This window comes from Planococcus citri, chromosome 5, assembly GCF_950023065.1.
Source record: "Planococcus citri chromosome 5, ihPlaCitr1.1, whole genome shotgun sequence".
NCBI classification, from domain to species: domain Eukaryota; kingdom Metazoa; phylum Arthropoda; class Insecta; order Hemiptera; family Pseudococcidae; genus Planococcus; species Planococcus citri.
Window position 1 is genome coordinate 48,952,735 of NC_088681.1, and position 19,319 is coordinate 48,972,053.

Genomic DNA, 19,319 nt, shown 5'->3' on the forward strand with positions numbered 1-19,319 from the left:
ATTATGATTCACGCGAATTTTGCGGCATTGCGGCGACGCAGGCGTTAGAAAAAATTTCTAGTGTTTCTCTTCCTCTTCTCTTTCTCCATCGTTTGAGAATCACAGTATCTATCAATTTTTTTTGTTAAATACCGCATCGTTTCACGTGTAGGCTGCTTGAAGAAAGAATTCTATTTAAGTAAACAATCCAAATAAAATACCTAAACTTGAACGATAAGCTTTATTAGTCTACTCTTTCATTTCGGAGTTGTCTACCTAGCTATTTAGTTCTAAAAATTCATACCTGTATTTTCTTTTCATTATTACAGAATGGACATGAAGCCAAAAACGTATCAGAATCGTTGACCATTTCGCATTCTAGAAATAGCAGCGATAGCAGCGGCTACCACGAATCTTCTGTATTAAGTGAGAGTCCAGAATCAAACAGTAACAGGTAAATTGAAATTTTCCCATATATGCACCTACACACTATAGATATTCAAATCAACGTGGGTATTATTTTGATTTGTTTTTCGTTGGTGTAATTTACAGTTTAGCGGATTCGTTACCAAGACGTAGTAAATTGCCCGATAAAACACCGAGCAACGTCAAAGGCCAAGGACCCCATATGAACGGTAAAATCGGCGCCAGTTTGTCGAGATCGTTATCCAATTTGGTGGCTGTTGGCGATAGCAAATCGCGTACTTTTTTATCAAATGGTATTAGGCACAAGGAATATTCAGCCTCGTCTATGTCATTGGCCAGTATTGGAGGTGAGCTTTTTGGTACCTATTTCGAGTTGACATGTTTGTTTATTCTTATGAACTTTTAGCAGCCTAAAATATTCCTGTATGGTTTGGTTACACTGGGTAAAAAAAATAACACAGCGAAGGGGACACGATGAGGTGTCATAAAAATGCAAAATCATTAGAAAAATTCAACGTTTAAAAATAAGGTTCGGAAAAAATAACTCTTGCTTCTCAATTTTTATTATTTGGTTTAAAAATATGTAATTTAATTTTTTGAGAGGGAGAGAAGGGAATTCACAGCTTTAAAAAAATGAAAAAAGCAAGTTCAAAGCCAAATTTCTACGTAGCTAGTTATCCCAAATAAGAATAAGGTAGAAAGAGAATTCATGAAATTCTCTATTGAGTGAATTTTTGATCATTTCGGAATTTTAAAAAAATAATTGATTTGGCTCATTGTCCTAGAAAACTCGAATTTTTTACGAATTGAAGTAAATTTGTAGTTGAAGTAAGACTTACGAGTATTTTTCACATTTTAAATCGATCGGTGAGGATTTCATATTGTTTGAAAGTGGCTCACGAATTTTTTTATTACCCACATTTACTTATTGGTACTTCCCAAAAAATTTAATATGGCAAATCAGGTAATTTTCCTGGCAAATGCTTGGATCGAGTTAGACTCAAAATCCATTTTCCATAAAAATGTTCTCATAAAAAACGAAAATTGGCTCTAATCCTATTTTTATATCTTCCCAAATCAATCGGTCACATTTCCGAGCCGTTCAAACTACATACTTGAATAATTTATTGAAAAATCATTCCTGCTGAAAATACAAATTAGTTCAGAAATTTAGAAAAAGAGGGGGAAGTGTATACTTTGCAAGCAAAATTACATACATATAATTATGTTTTTTGTTTGAAACTTACTCAAAATGTTATAGACTTGGACATTTTTTTCAAATTTTTTTCAAAAAACAACACAGACTAAATGTCGAAAATTCATCACAATTTTTTCAAAGATCTTTTTCCAAGTTTTCGGTACTTGTAATTTACCAATTCCCAGTGATTTACCAAAAAATTTCTGTTTGAAAATTATTAATAACTTACCAAAAAGCACTAGTAGGTAAGTTACCAAAATTCACCCTTAATTTGCCAAAATAATCCAGTAATTCACCAAAAATTACTGGTAATTTACCCCAAAATGGCCAATAATTTTCTAAAAAAAAAAAACAGTAATTTACCAAAAAATTGCCAGTAATTTACCAAAATTTACCAACAAATCATCTTAAATTTACCAGAATTATCATTTGAAAACTTTTTTTAATGGAAAAATTGTGCTGACATATTTGTAAACTACTTTAAAAATTACTTTAAATTTGCAAGAAAAATCTGATAAAATGATGAATAAAATAAAAATTACCTAAAATACATGTAAAGTTGATTAAATTCACACAAAAATGATTGAAATGAAATGAAAATTCATGAAATACTATAAGTAATCATAAACTTGAACAAGATTTCCCAAAATTAACAGAAAACGAAAACTTGGACTCAGAATTTGTTGTAGGTACGAGTAGAAAAAAACTGCTCGAAATATGAATTTTTTTGGCAACAGTTTTCAAGTTGCCTTCTTCAGACTTTTTTCTGTATAAATTTTTAAAAACTTTTTAATCATTTTGCGCAATTGTGATGATACCTATCTTATCAAGTTTCTTTTCATTTGCAGTCCTTTTTATGTCATCGTTGTTGATTTGAGTGGTTTTTTTTTTAATTTTGAGCAATTGTTTTGATATTTTGTATACTTTTTCCGATCTAATTTTCATAATTTTTCTGCATGTTTTTCTGATTTTTCACCAATTTTAGGGAATTTTGTGAATTAGTTTTTGCCTTTTTCATTTTACGAATTTTTATTATTTTTTTAAAATGAATCTTGTGTCAGTAATTGAGCTATTTTTTAACTTTGAAAATTTGTGCAATATTTTATATGTATAATTTTGATTATCTTATCAAATTTCTCTTGATTTTCAGCTGTTTTATAGGAAATTGACTGCTCTTTGGTGTTTCCAGAAAAGTTTTTTGCATGTTGTGATATTTTTGTAAAGTTTAACAAATTCTCATCGTTATTTTCGTCAATTTTTCGCCATTAAGTAGATATGATTGGAGAATACCACAGTTTTTTTTTTTTTTTTTTTTGAAAAAGAGTCAATTTCCAAAGACAAGATTCTCAAGGTTTTTCAAATTCCTACCAAAAAAAAAAAAAAGAAGTAGGTATTCATCATCTGAAAAGAAACATGGTCTAGACAAACCCTGAATTTTTCAAATACCTACCTAACGTTTCTTGGATGAGGAAATCCTTGAATAATCATTAGAATAAGGGATCCTTTCCATCCCCATTTGTCCTCCACCCTCTATAATGTGCCTTTCAAAAAGTTGATCCATTAAGATATTTACCTACAATATTTATTCTAACATCGTTTGTTTACATTTCTCTTATTTCAGGTAAAAAGAAAAAAGCTCCGGCACCGCCACCCCCGATGTCGAAATCGCTGCTTTCTCTGCAAGAAGAATCGTCATCGACCCCAGCAACGACGCTGAACGGCGACTTCACATCAAACAGCCGCAATTTCGCGTCCATCCCCGAAGACGTTGTATCGAAAAGTCAAACGTTACCAGCAACTTCGAACAAATTATCTACTTTTTCGACGGCCCCACCAACTTCTATATCTACTTCGACTTCATCTTACGCTAGCTCAAATAAAACGACCACAACGACGACGCAACGAACGCCGACGAAACCAGACCTTAAACCATCTCCGGTTGCTGCTGCTCGATCAGTAGATAAATGTAGTGCTGTAGCTGTAGATGAAGTAGATAGCGGCAAAATCACCTCTTTAACCAAATCGTCGCCTACCACGACCATGGTAAACGGAAATACCAACGCCATTATAAAACCAGGTAACTACGACCGGATCATTTCATCCGGCAAAGCAAACGACTGCACGCTACGAAGAAGTAAACAAATACGAGCTAATTGTATCCCCGATAAACCGTCTCATCTCAGTTTACCGGAGAACAACCTCAACTTGGAGGTGTCTTCGGATTCGGTCGATAACAGCGATATTGAGAACGTTACACCGATGAAAACAACCCCCATTCGAGTTCAGGTGAAAGGCCAAGATGACGATTTTCGATTCAATACCATTCATCGAGCTTATTCTCCGTGTCAGGTACCTGACGATGAGGACGAGTTCACCATGAGTAAAGCTTACGTGAACCGCAGGCGATCCGAAATCGAGGCTAGGATCGCCTCCATGGAGATCCCACCTTCGTACAGAAAGTATTCCGAAGGCACGTTGCCTTTTTCCAAACTACCCATTAGTTTCGTCTTTCCTAATGATGGACGTCATTTGATTTTTGACTCGAAACGGTCCAAAGAGTGTCCCTGTGGTGTGGATTACGATGAATGTTCCCCTACACCTCCCCGTAGACGTAGCCGAGATCAAAGCCAAGGTGTCAATGACCAGTTTCTCAATAATTTGAATGCCTTGCTAACTAGAAAATTATAGAGCCATTCTATTGATATTTTCTAGCAGGTAGTTTGGTTAGAACCCTTACTCAATGTGGCACCGTAGTAGTTATCCCCTTCATCTTCACTTTATCGATAGGTAGGTAGCTTCTTATACCTAGGTGTTACTCGTAGATCGAGCATAGCTTTGTTTTGGATTTTTATACGTTTGCATCGGCGGCGTTCGTTTGTTCGATCGCGCGAATTTACGTTCGAATAAGTTTCATCGATGTATTTGCAGTGTTTATTTATTCGATTATACGTAATTAATTATAGCAGTCGAAGTTCTGTTCATTTATTTCTTCTTTTTTTTTTCTTTTTCGTTCCAAAAATATTGCTCTCGAGTTGTCCTTCTTCTTCGTGAACGGTGTCACTTGAGGTAAGGATATTGCATGTTTATTCAATATTTTGTCAAGTAGGTAGATCCTCTCTCTGATGTGCTCTCGTTGTGACTTTTTCGTAGCTGCAGTTTATTTAATACCCTACCTACCTGTTTTGTATTTTTTGTGTTTTGTTTACTTACCTATTTAATGTATATTTAGCCACCTACGTACCTCTTACCTATCGAATTATTCATTTTTTTTAAAAATTATTACAAAATCAATTATTGGGAAATTCTAATTATTATTTTTTTTATCGCAGAACCTGTAAAAAATACCCAATCTGATGTTAAAGATAAGGAACTAACCATGGACGACGAAGAAATCGATAGAATATTCCATGATGCGACCAAAGATTACGAAAGTCCATCATTACCAGTGTTACCATCTCCTCCCAAACTGACCAACGGTTTTGACGAAGCAAAATGCCAGGCTAATGGCGAAGACCCTTTTAACTGGGAATACAAATTGCCCTCTCCTCCGAGGGCTTTTCGAGACCAAAGCAGTAGCCCTTCAGTAACCGAATATGATACTGTAACCATAGGTGAGCATTGTACATGATATTGTAAAAGATTGGTAGATCGAGCTCATTACACTTTTCCATTTTTCTGAGGTCTTGCAATTTTTGTAGAATTTCATGAAACTGAAAACCATTAAAAATAAACTCCACCTTGACCTCTGGAGCTGATAGTTATAGTGCCAATCTGCATCCCATCTATTGAATTTATCAAATCGTATTAGGTAATTTTCAAATTATTTGTTCACAGGAAATCTGACTGAAGTAGTCACTGAGAAAAGACTGGTGCCCGAAGAGAAAGCTTCAGCACCTCCAAATAAGTACAAAGTTATTCCACAGCTGGATCCAATGGGCGTCAATGTGATGGCCGATATTGCCAAGCAGATGACCATCAAAATTGAACCCATGCTGTTGACTGCAAACACTAGTTCAGCCCCCTCTACTACTACTTCTGCTAAAAAGACTTACTACGAAGAATCAAACAGCCAATCATCGATGGACAACCATTGTCAGAAGTCAGAAAATGTTGTTGCCTCAGGTGTTGTGGCTGAAAAGCATTGTAACTGTGATAAAACTCCATATATTGATGTAAATTATGTGTCAACAAACGATTCTGGGCTTGGATCAGATGAATCGATACCTTCTGTATCTGAAGGTAGATCTTGTATAGAGGAACCTACATCTTCAATGTCATCTTGTGTATCTTCAGCTTCTTCATTGTCTTATGCCAAGAAACAGCCTCAACAGCAACCTCAACAACAAATACAGCAGACAACGTCGACAGAATCCAAAGCACCAGAACGACGTGGCAGTACTTTGCAGAATTTCACCATTACGACGTATCAGAGTTCAAAACCAACTGAAATCTTCCACGATGACAGTGTGAAAACTTCAAAGACTACCCAAATAGCTAAAAATAATCATCCTTATGTCAAGTTGCCATTTGAAAAGAGATCAGATTCTAAAGGAAATGGGCTGAGTAGGCATAGCTCCTTTAGCACTGAGAAATCTCCTAATAATCCCGTGAAACGGTCTAAATCACACATATCGCTCCTCAGTGGTAATTTTGCAAAGTTTAATCGGTTTGGCAAATTGAATATTAAAGAGGATGATTCTTCAGAGCAGAATAGTCCTGTGTATTCGTCTTCAGAGAGTATTCAGACTGCGGAGGATATCAAGCCCAAGGTGCAACCAACTGTGGCTAGACTTCGCAAGACCCTTAGTGAGATCAGTATCAATAAAGGTAAGATTTGGTCTCTACTTTCTTTTATTGAAGGTTTGAAAATGTTATTCTAATTGTTCTTTTCTTGTTTCATTTCATGCAGATTGTAATAGAGGTGATGATGAACTACTAGAGCTACAAGATCAAGTCATGAAATGGAAGCAGAATGATGAAAGGATGTCTAGACTGAAAGCAAAGAATGTGCCTGAATTACAATCAGTGCAAGTAAGTGTTTGATGAGTCCTTGGAAATTGATCTTCTAAAAAATATAAGTTATGGTTCATTTACTAATAATGATCTTTACTCAGGTACTGAAAGACATTCTACCTCAGATAAACAAACCACAGTTGCCTCCAGAAGTACAAAGTATAACGTCAAAGTGAGTATGACTGAATATAGGGATTTAAAAGTTATCGAATAGGATGGCTTGTATCAAAGGTGAATGATTGAATCTGATCTGATCAGGTCTGATCAATTCTGGTCAGATCCAATGTGGCCTCCCTATTGGGTTTGATCAGATTTGATCATATCTCCCCTAATGGGTCTGATCAAATCTGGAACGCTCTTATTGGATCTGAGGAATGTCTAGATCTGATCAGTTGCAATCATTTTCTGCTAAATTATGCATTGCTATTCAAACATGTTCAAAATATTGATCTATGTATATTTGGCAATATTGTCACATCAATGGCTAATTTACTATTATTCATATTTGCAGAACTGCTCTAGAAGAAAACTACCCATCACGTGCTCGAGCCTTCAAAGTAGATGTCAGAGCAAAGAACTCATGCCAAGACTCATCAGCCACCCCAGCTGTCAATCTACAATCTTGGAATGAACGTCCAAAACGTCAAGTAAGCATCAAAACTGATCGAGACTATGTTTTTGGTAACATTCGCCGGCACGCTGAGATGTTCTCCTCAAACCAGAACGGCTCTGAGACTGGTGTTGCCGACCAATCAAAATGCGATCAAGATTCAACATCAAAGTCTGCCGGATCAGATAACAACACAGACCCATCTCGCGTACCTATTGTTCGAGCTGTCGAGTTCAAAAAGCCATTCGTCCAGCAATTGGAGAAAACCTACCAGGTCAATGATCCAGTCAAAAACGTCAATAAAGAAAAACCCAGACCAGCCTCTTGTTACATGTTTGGTGACCATTTGACCAATGGAGTTAGTCGATCCCAAAGCATGATGGTCAACAACACTAAACCAACTCAAGTCAATGGTACTGAGCCTATTTCCACCAAAGTCAATGGTATTGTCAACGGTCACAGCAATTATGATGATAATACCACTACCACCACCAAAAAAACCACCACCACTGAAACCACCACCAGCAGTTACACGAATAATGTCTCCAAGACCAAAATCATGTTCAATTGCTCAGCACCATACAACAATAAGTACAAATCTGTTACCGAAATAACCGAAGATACGACAATTAAACGCCATAGCTATCCAGTCTTCACGACTGCACCAGCAACCAATCCCCCTGAATCATCAGCAACAAGATCCAGTGAACAATACACCTTCCGTAACTATAAAAATAAATTACTAGAGACAGAGAAACTAAATGGTAATGACAATAAATCAACTCCTGCTGAAAAACCCTCTACTCCTAAACAATCCCCTGAGAAGAAATCTTTCTTCAGAATTTTCCGCAAAGAACAATCACCCCAGCCTGCAGAAGTTATCACCACAAAATCTGTAGGTATACCTCCCCCACCTCCTGTAATGCCTTCCCTTAAACCAGTCAGCCAAAATAGGATGAGTTATCAAAAACCATGTTCAGAGAATCCAAGAGACGTGTTACTATCCTCGATTAAAAATTTCAATAGAGATAATTTAAGGAATGTCAGAGTCAAGTGATGAGATGATGACTATCATGATTAACATTGTCTATGTGTGTAATGTGTATTACTTGTTATCAATTTGAAATAGGTATGTTAATTGTTTATTATGTACTTCCCAAAGGCAGACAATCAGATACTTACCTATAGAAAGAGTGCACTATCCATATTGTAATGTATTGTGGATGATAGCTCTATTGTTATGTTGTATTTCCCGTTATTTATTTTTTAAGGAACCTATTTTTCTATTTTTTCTTCTTGAAAACAATTTAATGAAAAACACAATTATGAAGAAAAAAGTACTGCAAATGTTTTTATTATTTATTTCTTACTCTTCCAACGAACTGTATTTATTTTTAGATACAAAAATTTTTAATTTGTATAAGTATCTACTATGTTGTAACAAATATACAAAAATACATTATTGTTTTATTACTCCTTTGTCTGGTGTTGTTGTTGTTGATGATGATTGTAAGGTTGTGGCGCTGCCAACAGTAGAAGTACTGGTTTTCCAACTTTTCCATTGGAAGTACAGTCTTAATGTGAGGAAATACAGAAGTTCGACGCAGCTTAGCAATGATCCACCTAAGAATAGTCCTGTGCATCCTCCAAAAGCAACTGAAAAGATGGCATAGGTACTCAATAAGACAGTTTCAGTTTGGAAATCAGTTTGAAAAATTACATAGGGAAATGGTGAGATATTTTCTGAGGGGAAAGGTTTTGAATCATTGAAACAAGGAAGTAGAAGTGGTTAGGTTAGGTTGAGCAAAATGTTCACAGATATCTTTTTTCCATTTTCAACTCTCTATAGGAGTAAAAAAATTGTTTGAAGTGATACCTACCCAACAAATCAAGCAAACTGAATGTGACATCAGTTCTGTATAAAATGCAGGTGGACTGACGGAAATGTATGTCCAGCATCACCTCATGAGACGAATTTCTGAAAGGAAATGAACAGCAACATCAATAGGGAATTGGAAAAGATTTTTTAGGTTTAATTTGTTGATGAATCTTGCTTCCTTACGATTCTTCTGCTATGGTTATTTCAGCAATGTACATTTGATGAGTGCAGTCTGCCTTACAATCACACATCATTCCAGTCTCATTTGGTTCAAAGAAAGCTTGTGCAAAAGGTGGTAGCATGTTGTTGAAGATACCTAAGCACATTAATGATACAGATGATACCAAAATTGATGGAATTTCATCAAATTTACCTACCTACTTACTATTATGATCACTCAGGCATAGTAGATCTTCTACAGTGCATGGAGGGTAAGCAGGATTATTATCTAAAACAAAATAAATAGGTATTGCTGTTCAATGCTCATGCCAAAGTCAAATTCTTCCATGAGTTAGGTCACAACTTACTGTTCAACTCAAAAAACATAAAATCCGGAGTACAGTTACAATATTTATAAGTGTGATACTTGTAGCAATCCATTTTACAGTTCTGCCTCAAGTAGTATTCAAGGCCTAAGGCTGTATCTTCATTACTGTATAAGCATTGTCTTTTTCTAGAATCCATTAGTCGGAGTCGATCAGTTGAATATAATCGATCACCCCAAATATGTACATTGCCATATTGGCCTGCTGCTACTGTGATTTCACCTCCCATCACAAAGGATCTTGGTTCACCCACAAATACCTGATGTTCAAGGTGATAGTATTCACGTTGAATTGTCAGCAGAAAAATTCAAAGATGTTATGATTTTTGCTTTACCTACTTTAAGCCCTGCCTTGATATCATTTCGTGGTGTGAGCAGACCTGCAGGTGGAGTGTGGACAGTCACTCGTAATCCTGACCATTGACCTCTGGATCCTGTTCTTCGTGGTCTCAAGACACCATCTGGATCTCTCCAGTAACTTTCGATGCCCTCTTCGGCTAGTGAGAGTCTTACAAACAGATAATTGAGGAGTAGGTATTTGAATGTTTACAAAGGTGAGGAGCGTTTAAAATTAGGGAGAGAGTGATGTTTACTTCTTACTATACTCTGATAGATCAGAGTTGAATGCGTAACAGTAGCCAAATTCTGATTTTGATAACTCGAACACTGTGCAACAATCTATATAATGGCTTCTCCACCAGCATTTTCCAATGAATAATTCTTCGCAGGATTTCTTCACCTGGATGGGTTCCAAAAGTAGCAGGAATAAGGAAGGTTTATTAAATAATTAGGTAGGCACCTAAAATATAGGTCCATGATTAAGTACTTTTAATAGTAGATCTGATATTTTGATAGTTTGAAGCTTTGGTAACAGATGCTTATGCTCTCGAAGAACCTCAAATCGATCAAATTCTCCAAATTCTATTCCAGCCAGAGCTTGTAGCAGATCCAAAATCGCTGGTTTCGTTTCATTATCCATTTCTGGAACATTACTAATAAAACAATTTTCATCATACAATACAAGAGTTTGAGATAGGTACCTACCTCTACGCATTTTAAAAAATTCATTAACATAACTTCAAGATCAATTCTGAAAAATTCTCTACTCTCGAAAAGCATCACTTACGTTTCATTCAACTGCAAAGCTCTACTCCAATCAACTCTGGATGATTCACAAATAATCACAGCTGGAAAAGCCACATGCGAATACTTGTAATATGTAGTTTCTACTACAGTTTCTGTAACGCTTTGAATAAAATTCAGCCATATTAATCGTATCGATGTTACTGCACCAATCACAGCTCCCACAAATAAGCATCCCCAGAAAAATCTATCGAATGATAATTTCCAATGAAAAGGGCACTATCTTCATTAAAGTCGTTTTACTGAAAAAAAAAAGTTGATAGGTAACTTACTTTTCTGCCACTGATCGTTCACTATCCACAAAATGACTGAGCCCATGAAATGACAAATTATTACACAAATCTGTGCTGTACTTTTTCCAAAACGAATCATCTTTTAAATCTGCTGCGAAGTTAGATTGAAAATTAATTTTCACAAAATTACGAATAGCTCTTTTCTTAAAGTTACGACTCGCGTACATGTTTGTAACACTTCTGGTGTTGAATTTTATTTAGGTAAAAAATACCTGTACTTGATCGAGTCGTTTTGCTTTTTTCGCGTAAAAGAAATTATTGTAAGCCATTCCATTATTGAGATTCCCTCAATTTTCACCCAAAAGCTGCTCAATTTACATCGACGTTTCAATAAAATTGTCAAAATAGATATCTATAGGTACCGTATAACAAAAGAGCTTTCTTTGTCGAAAGGAAAAAAAACGTTTTATTCGTAATTGTCAGCACCATTATAATAAAACGGAAATTCTCTCTTGAAAAATACGGCTATATTATTGCTGGAAACGGTGTTGCTTTTTTCCTTCTTTTTTCTAGGTATGTAGGATAGAATTTTTCTCACAATATGGAAAATTATTTCGACCATGCTCAGGAGAGATGCGCCCAGAAATAGGCCAAAAATACCTCCATATGATACTGCAACAAGAATTCAATACATTTAATTCGCAAAATAGTTCGGATAAGTATCTTTGTTGAGTCAAACAGGTACTCATTTGTTGAAATTACCTACCTAGAGCATCCATGTAATCAAAAGATATATCAGTTCTGTACAATGAACAGAAGGATCTCTCGAAATGTACATCGCAAATTACTTTATTCGAAGCCTCCCTGTTAAAAAATTCAAATTTGAGACGTGATCTATAATAATATAGCATTTTAAAGTTTTCTTTTCTTTTTTCCTTAATTAGTATTCATTCACTTACCCATTTTTAGTGAATAATTTAGCGATGTATTTTTGATTCACGCAGTCATCAGGACATTTGCAAAAAGATCCCATTTCGGATTCGTTGTTGATGCTCTCTTCACTTAGGTGATTTATGAACGCATCTGTTCAAAATTAATTCATAATTAGTAGGTAAGCAAAAAATAAAATTTAAGTAGTGCTCAATAATTTGTGAAAATAAAAAAAAATCTGTAAGCTGGTAAGTATATAATGTGTCAAAAATAATAATAATAAAATAATAAATCCTTTAATTTTTTTAAGTTCTATTATCAAAAGCTCTCACACGCTCACCCCAATCACAAAATGGACGACGAATTCAAGCTTTTGCCTCCAAAACTAGTGAAAATAACAATTTGGTGTTGTTTTGGTTGCATATCTCTACCATTTTAAGGTGTAAACTTGAACTTTTTAAATTCATTTTTCTGCTTTGATTGAAAAAGAAGAAGTCTTTTATTAGGTACTTATTAAACATTGCTGATTACAAATGTCATTTTTTTACAATAAATTGTATTTTAAGACTTGACTTAATGAATTCAAATAAACGTTAAAATGGCTAGACTCAAATTTCCAAGTGTAAGCTATCTTTGCCGAATTTTTAAAAATTGAAAAAAAAAATTAAAATACACGTATAAATCAACTACGTATTAAAGAGTAGCTTGAACTCGAAATATCTGGTAAATACTCACAATTGTACTCAGCCAGGCACGTGAGATGTTTCATCTTACAGGGAGAAAGTTTGCTACCTGAAACATGATTAAATTATAGGTACGATAATCTTCTCGATCACTCATTTCGAAACTTATTCATGAGCTATTCCTTAACTTACTACTATTGTAAGGTATCTGATAATAGATGAAATCCAGAGAGCACTTGCAATTAGCCTGCACAAATTTCCTGTAACAATTAGCAATGCAGTTCTGCCTCAAGTACCCTCTGAACAGCGTTCTGCCTTCATCTGGGAATAGACATCTTCTCTTAGATATGGGTAACCTTTGTAGTCTATCTGTAGTGAATACGGCGTCACCTCGAACTCCAATATGACCGATTTTACCACTGCCCACGAACACGTCGTTTTCAAAAGGGAAACCACTGGGATCACCTACGATGACGACTACGCCGGATTTGGCGTTAACGTAAGATGGTAATGGTTGAGCTCGGACTACGAATCGTAAGCCGGACCAGGGACCGTGTCCGGCTGTTCTTCTGGGTCTCATTTGACCGTGCCAGTCTGTCCAGCCGGGTCGTTTATCACCGTCTAAGCCGTAATTTAGAGACAGCCTGCGAAATGATCGTGGGTACTTATTCGTTATATGTACTTGGTCGGTTCGATCATGTGATTAAATGCTAAATAAGAGTAGATAAGTAGACTAAGTATAGCTATATGTGCCATACGTAATGTAATCAGGTAAGTGAACCTATAACGCAAAATGCTTACTTACAATTTACTTTTTTCCGATATATCTGAATTAAAACTGTAACAATATCCATAACCGGTTTTTTGCAATTCAAATAAGTCGCAGCAACGATACCAACTCGTACGCCACCAACATCTCGTCTCGAAGACTTGTTCGCAACGCCTGACCACCTGTCAATTGGATGAGTAGTGGAATTAAGTATCTATCGTAATGAGCATCACAATCGCGTATCGTTTCCTCAAGCTTCACTTCCCCTTTCCACCCGCGTATAAGTATTCCATGTGAGTACCCAATACATTCATACCTGTCGTAATAATCGACTGATGTGAACCTCGTTTAGCGATCTCAAGCTGTAAACGTTTTTTACGTGATTTAAATCTTTAGGAGCACCGAACTGTGCTGTTGATAGAGCAGCCAGCAAGATTTTAAAGTCTGACATCAGCATTGATTGATTCTTGTCCGCAGATCTGTCTAGGAAATCGCTTAGATTTCTGAAACGAAGAAAATTATGTTTTAGAAAAATTCAATCTACTAAATTCTTCATACAGAACAACAAGTAGGTAAAAGTGGTATTTTAGTAGGTAGGTACATTTTATGCCTGAATGCGTACGAGTTGGTACTGCTGATTTTAAATCCGGTAAGTTTTTTTTTTAGTTTGCATCCTGTTCTTTGTAATGATACGACTTTTAGCAGAAAATTGTGCTTTCCTCAAAATTTAAGAACCAGCGATTGATTTTGAGAGTAGTTTTACGAGCAATCACCCTATGGGCATTTTTTTGAATAATGAAGCATTCAGATGAACAGTTGACATCAGGAGCGGAATACCCCAAAGAAATACCTTTGGACACAAAATTTGACTGGATTTGGCGAGCAGGTGTTTTTATCTCCCCTCCCCCAACCTCAAAGAAATGGTTGCATCACATCACATAAGAAAGCCACAGGTCTTTGCTTGGGTATGTAGGCACCCACTAATTGAAAACAACGTTTGATTCAACCCCGGGTCATTACAATCGTCTGAAAACACCCACTGGTTGAAAACTGTCTGATTCAACCCTAGGTCCTTACTCAAATCTGAAGGTATCCACTGATTGAAAACTGGGTCAGCTTCAACCCAAGGACATTACTAGGGTCTGAAAACACCCACCGGTTGAAAGCCTCACCAAGATCTGAAAACACCCACGTCCCACAAATTAAAAACTGTGTCTGATTCAATCCCAGGTCCTTACCAGCGCATAAAAACAACCACTGGTTGAAAACTGTGTCTGCTTCAACCGCAGATCCTTACCAGGGTCTGAGACAGTGTCTGCTTCAACCCCCAGATCCTCACTTGGGTCTGTAAACACCCACAGGTTGAAAATGGTGTCTGCTTCAACCCCAGATCCTTACTTGGGTCTCTAAACACACACTCTGGTTGAAAACAGTGTCTGACTCAACCCCAGATCTGTGCCAGGGTCTTAAGACACCCACTGGTTGAACATGGTGTCTGCTTCAAACCCAGGTCCTCACCCGGGTCTGAAGACACTCACAGGTTAAAAACTGTGTCTGCTTCAACCGCAGGTCCTTACCACAGCCTGAAAACACCCACTGGTTTAAAATGGTGTCTGCTTCAAACCCAGATCCTTACTTGGGTCTGTAAACACCCACTGTTTGGAAACAGTGTCTGATTCAACCCCACATCCTTATCTGGGTATGAAAACACCCACTGGTTCAAAACGATGTCTTGCTTCAACCCCAGGTCCTTACCAGAACGAGGGTCTGAAGACACTCACTGGTTAAAAACTGTGTCTGCTTCAAACTCAGGTCCTTACCACAGCCTGAAAACACCCACTGGTTCAAGGCGGTGTCTGTCTGCTTCAAATCCAGGTCCTTACCAGTGTCTGAAAATACCCACTGGTTGAAAACGGTGTCTGCATCAACCACAGCTCCTTGTTCAGGTCTGTAAACACCCACTGGTTGAAAATGGTGTCCGCTTCAACCCGAAGTCCTTATCTGGGTCTGAAAACACCCACTGGTTGAAAACGGTGTCTGCTTCAACCCCCGGTCCTTACCAGGGTCTGAAAACACCCACTGGTTGAAAATGGTGTCTGATTCAATCCCAGGTCATTACCAGGGTTAGAAAACCCTCACTGGTTCAAAACTTTGACTCAATGGGTAGGCAGTGGTGGATTCGAAGATGCTAGAGGAATGTAAGCAACTGGCCCACAACAAGGAGTGTTTTGGACTAATTTTGGGTGGCTGATTCCAAATATGACGTTAATTTTCATGGGAAATGTGCATAAGTAATGTTTTGGCTGAATTTGATTTTGCAAAACTGCCCCACAGTCTTCCAATCAAACTGTACCAGGCTACCAATCATTGCACTGAGGTCCTCGATCCTCCCCTCCCCCCTCCAGGAACCCATTTCTGACTCATTTACTCAAATTGGATTCTTGAAAAATCACATTTTTTCCAGAAAAATCATTACCACAACTAAATTGGAAATCCCCGACAAATCGGGCCAGACAGCGCTAGTGTCACTGTTTGGACTTAGAATCTGATGAGGAAGAAAACGTGTTAATTGGATATTTTGACATAAATAAAGTTCGAAGTTTTTCAAAATAATTTGTATTGAAGAAACTTTTGTGTGGATCGATGTGTTCAAATGAACAAAAACAATTAACAAACACACTCAAATTCAACTGAAATTGTATATCAAAACATTCTCTATCACATTTTCGTCAGTTTGCTTATGCCGAGCCGTCAACAACTACTCTGATTTTTTATTATGCCTAGTAAAGATGAAATTCACGAAACTGCCAAAAAGAAGAAGGCTGAAATGCTGACTGGGCTCAAGGATGTCCTAGCTCTGAGGTTTTTGTAAACCCAAGAAAGCCGTTAAAATTTCTAGTTCTATCAAGGAAGACAAGCCAATCATTACCAAAAATAAACTGATAAAAATCAAAGTCCACTGGTGCGACCCTAGCGATCCCAGCGGATGCCCGGCCCAAATAAAGAGCTTATACCCCAACTTGGAAGGTACTCCAATAACAAAATAATGTATCCAACCTCTAATTCAAAAATTCACAACATTTTATTACTTGCAACTGCTATATAAGGCAATGCACAACAACATTTTTCTATCAAAAACAGGCATTTTACCAACAGAAATAAATGTTTGAAAAATATAGAAATTACATAAAAAAATATACAAAGAAACAAAGTATATATATTAAAAAAAATTCTGTTTAGTGTTTATAAAAGTATAGCTTTCATTGACTTCGTTGGGTGACCCCTTTTCCTCTTTTGACCTCAGTGACAAAGCAAAAGGGGCTAAGGTGCAACAGCTTGGCCCCCTCAGGTTCTGAATAAGTAGGAAAAACTTGGGAAATTGTGGGAAATTCAAGAAAGTTAGGAAAATACAAAAATTCCAACAATATTTTAGTTTTAGTTTTCAAAAATTCAAATTTTTTACATTCATGTATTTAATTACCTATTGTTCATTTGCTGACAAAATCACCGATCTATCCTCAAAATTCTTATTTTTTCCTAAGCTTTTGCCCTCGCTTCGCTTAGGCCAATTTGGTTCTATTTTCTACTGAGGTACAATTTCACTCAATTTTTTTTGAAAGAACCCCTCAGTTGATTATTTGTCAAAATTTGTACAAAATATAATTGTAATTGAACTGATAATGTTCTGTCTTGTTGTCGTGTATGAAATTATTTTGTTGTGAGTAACTGCTTATCTCGTTATTAAATCATAGTCCTTCATAAATACTTTACTGTCGGGCATCATCTGGCGTGGAACTTCATAATTTTTCGTCGTTCATTCATCTTTTATAAACAAAAAAAAAGCTTGTCGTGATGACGCCTTTTTTTGTCGTGCAAAAAATATTTCCCCAAATTTCAGCCTTATGAGTGCATTCCAACCGAGTTTCCCAGTGATGGCGTGAGTTTGGTGAAAATCCGATACCGCCATTGAACTCGGCGGCTCAAAAAAAACTCCAGACGCAAATTTCCAGCTCGTTTGGGCGACAAGCGAGCGACTGGTCCACAACAAAGACGAGTTTGGACTAATTTTGGGCCGCTGATTCCGAATGTGACGTTCATTTTCATGGGCGATGCTCGTAAGTGGCGTTTTGGCTGAATTTCAAGGTGCAAATTCGCCTCCACGGAGTTTTTGCATGGGTTTTTTTATTCGAGAACTTATGACTATGTTTTCACGCAAAGAGGGTCTATTTCTGATCACTGAGAATGTGACAAAAAAGGAATACCGTACCAAAAAATATGCAAATGTTCAAAGTTATGACTTATGACTTTCCCAAACTGAAATTTCATGATGAAGTTTGCGAATTTTGGATCCCTACTTATTAAATTATTTAAATAAGGTAAGTAGAGGTACTAGGTAGCTCTCATCATACGATAGATTGCCATGTCTCCAATACTTACAATTTATCCACTCTGGACCAATCCACACGACTAGAATCGCACACGGTGACCGATGGGTACGCCACATTGGTATACTTGAAATATGTGCTAATGATGGTAGTTCTCGTTAAATTGTTTCTATACGTATCCCATACTTTGAATAAATGAGCCGCCGTACCAATGAACGCTGCGGTGAACACCAGCATCCAAAATAGTCTGCAAACATACACACATAAATCTACTCAGTGACATCTCGTTCGTGATTCGATCATCTAAGCGAACATGTACCACAAATCAAAATCCAAACAAGTATGACCTCTGCGGTATATTAATAATAGGTACCTACATATTTACCACACTAACGATGCAATATAGGCACATAAGTAAATACTCAAGACCCCAGTCAAATAGAAAAAAAAGTTGAAAATTTTTCTGCCTTATTGCCTCGCTGGTAAAATTTCCATATTACATAATAATTTGCCAAGTTATAGGTGCAATACATAGATACACGATGAATTTATAGTCGTCTTCTTACTTTTCCGTATTGCTGGTATTTTCATCGAATAAATACTTCAATCCGTGTATAGTGCCTCGCGATAGCATATTTTTTATTACAGAGGTTTTCTTACCTCTTGTCACACTTTTCTGCAAACGATTCATTTTTAACAATGCCTCAAAAAAAATTGCCGGTGAATTTTGAAAAACGTCGAGAATCTCGTTATATGACGTATACATATTTTCCTATTCCAAATCCACGTCTCCCCCTCCCACCATCGCACTGCGACGACATCATTAACCTATTTCGAGTTGGAGCAATTCGTTAAACTTTTATGGCACTTTTTTTCATCGATAATTGCTCGATGTACTTACCTAGAACGCGGTTACGTACGAGTGAAATTTTTATCACTCGGTCATAATCGTATACTAGTAAGCATGTATGATGGACAGGGCTGGTTTGAATTGTAGCGCCTACACTCGAGTCCATAATATACTTATACAGTATGTACATTGTCAAAGCGTATCATTAAAGATGGAAAGTCTTTGTACACGTCTTTATAGAGTACACTACCCATAATACATTATGATAAGATGACTATTATTATAAGTCATACCTAAGTGGTATTTTAATTAAAATAATTATAGCTTTTGGTCGTATGCTAATTGAATATGTTCTAGCATTATGCTTTTTTTAATCCATAACCGGTTACAATCTTTTGTACGTATCGATTTTCGCAACATGTTCGTCGTTTGATAATCGATTATTACTTCTTTTGCTCTCGTATAAGTATGTGAGGTAATCGATGATCTATACGAGAGCACACAGCCAACCACCATACACAGTGTGAAGTGAACTGCATAAAGTTATCTACAACTTGGACTTATGCATATTTCTAACGTAAGTATACAGGTTATCGTAAGATGTAAGCAAACCAACGTAGGTACGTTTTTGCATTTACAGGTGAGCTGATTAATGCGACACGCTGCCTATGCCTGGA

General features: G+C 36.7%; 3 protein-coding genes across 9 annotated transcripts in view; 1 reads left to right on the forward strand and 2 right to left on the reverse strand.

Moving 5' to 3' along the window:
• Positions 1 to 8,699, forward strand: part of LOC135847116 (mucin-5AC-like) — a 321,695-nt gene extending 312,996 nt beyond the window's left edge. For all 7 annotated transcript variants that reach the window (XM_065366534.1, XM_065366536.1, XM_065366537.1 and 4 more), the window contains 8 exons: positions 309 to 433; positions 532 to 752; positions 3,225 to 3,680; positions 4,933 to 5,214; positions 5,438 to 6,430; positions 6,513 to 6,634; positions 6,718 to 6,788; positions 7,128 to 8,699. In XM_065366534.1, coding sequence (XP_065222606.1) covers positions 309 to 433; positions 532 to 752; positions 3,225 to 3,680; positions 4,933 to 5,214; positions 5,438 to 6,430; positions 6,513 to 6,634; positions 6,718 to 6,788; positions 7,128 to 8,283 — 3,426 coding nt within the window. In that variant the 3' untranslated portion in view covers positions 8,284 to 8,699. The remainder of the gene's footprint in view (positions 1 to 308; positions 434 to 531; positions 753 to 3,224; positions 3,681 to 4,932; positions 5,215 to 5,437; positions 6,431 to 6,512; positions 6,635 to 6,717; positions 6,789 to 7,127) is intronic.
• On the reverse strand, positions 7,308 to 11,252 carry LOC135846788 (pickpocket protein 19-like). The gene is made up of 10 exons (XM_065366071.1): positions 11,065 to 11,252; positions 10,776 to 10,979; positions 10,476 to 10,641; positions 10,243 to 10,433; positions 9,989 to 10,157; positions 9,672 to 9,909; positions 9,491 to 9,553; positions 9,289 to 9,421; positions 9,107 to 9,204; positions 7,308 to 8,882 (listed from the first exon to the last, which is right to left on the reverse strand). The coding sequence occupies exons 1-10, from the start codon at positions 11,250 to 11,252 to the stop codon at positions 8,686 to 8,688; spliced, it is 1,647 nt and encodes a 548-aa protein (XP_065222143.1). The 3' UTR covers positions 7,308 to 8,685.
• Positions 11,253 to 11,491: 239 nt separating this feature from the next.
• On the reverse strand, positions 11,492 to 18,033 carry LOC135846789 (pickpocket protein 19-like). Its single transcript, XM_065366072.1, has 8 exons — positions 17,845 to 18,033; positions 13,724 to 13,910; positions 13,444 to 13,589; positions 12,831 to 13,282; positions 12,691 to 12,747; positions 11,985 to 12,108; positions 11,792 to 11,889; positions 11,492 to 11,697 (listed from the first exon to the last, which is right to left on the reverse strand). The coding sequence occupies exons 1-8, from the start codon at positions 18,027 to 18,029 to the stop codon at positions 11,492 to 11,494; spliced, it is 1,455 nt and encodes a 484-aa protein (XP_065222144.1). The 5' UTR covers positions 18,030 to 18,033.
• Between the last annotated feature and the right edge of the window lie 1,286 nt (positions 18,034 to 19,319).

Bases quoted from the DNA above. Each gene is read 5' to 3' on its own strand.
- LOC135846788 (XM_065366071.1), bottom strand. From the start codon at position 11,252: ATGTACGCGAGTCGTAACTTTAAGAAAAGAGCTATTCGTAATTTTGTG. The intron at 10,158-10,242 runs GTAAACATCACT...TCTGTTTGTAAG, and splicing joins CTATCAGAGTATAGTAAGAA to ACTCTCACTAGCCGAAGAGG. The intron at 8,883-9,106 runs GTAGGTATCACT...CCATCTTTTCAG, and splicing joins CAGTTTGCTTGATTTGTTGG to TTGCTTTTGGAGGATGCACA.
- LOC135846789 (XM_065366072.1), bottom strand. From the start codon at position 18,029: ATGCTGGTGTTCACCGCAGCGTTCATTGGTACGGCGGCTCATTTATTC. The intron at 13,283-13,443 runs GTAAGTAAGCAT...ATCATTTCGCAG, and splicing joins ATATCGGAAAAAAGTAAATT to GCTGTCTCTAAATTACGGCT. The intron at 11,698-11,791 runs GTAGGTAATTTC...TTCTTGTTGCAG, and splicing joins TGATTACATGGATGCTCTAG to TATCATATGGAGGTATTTTT.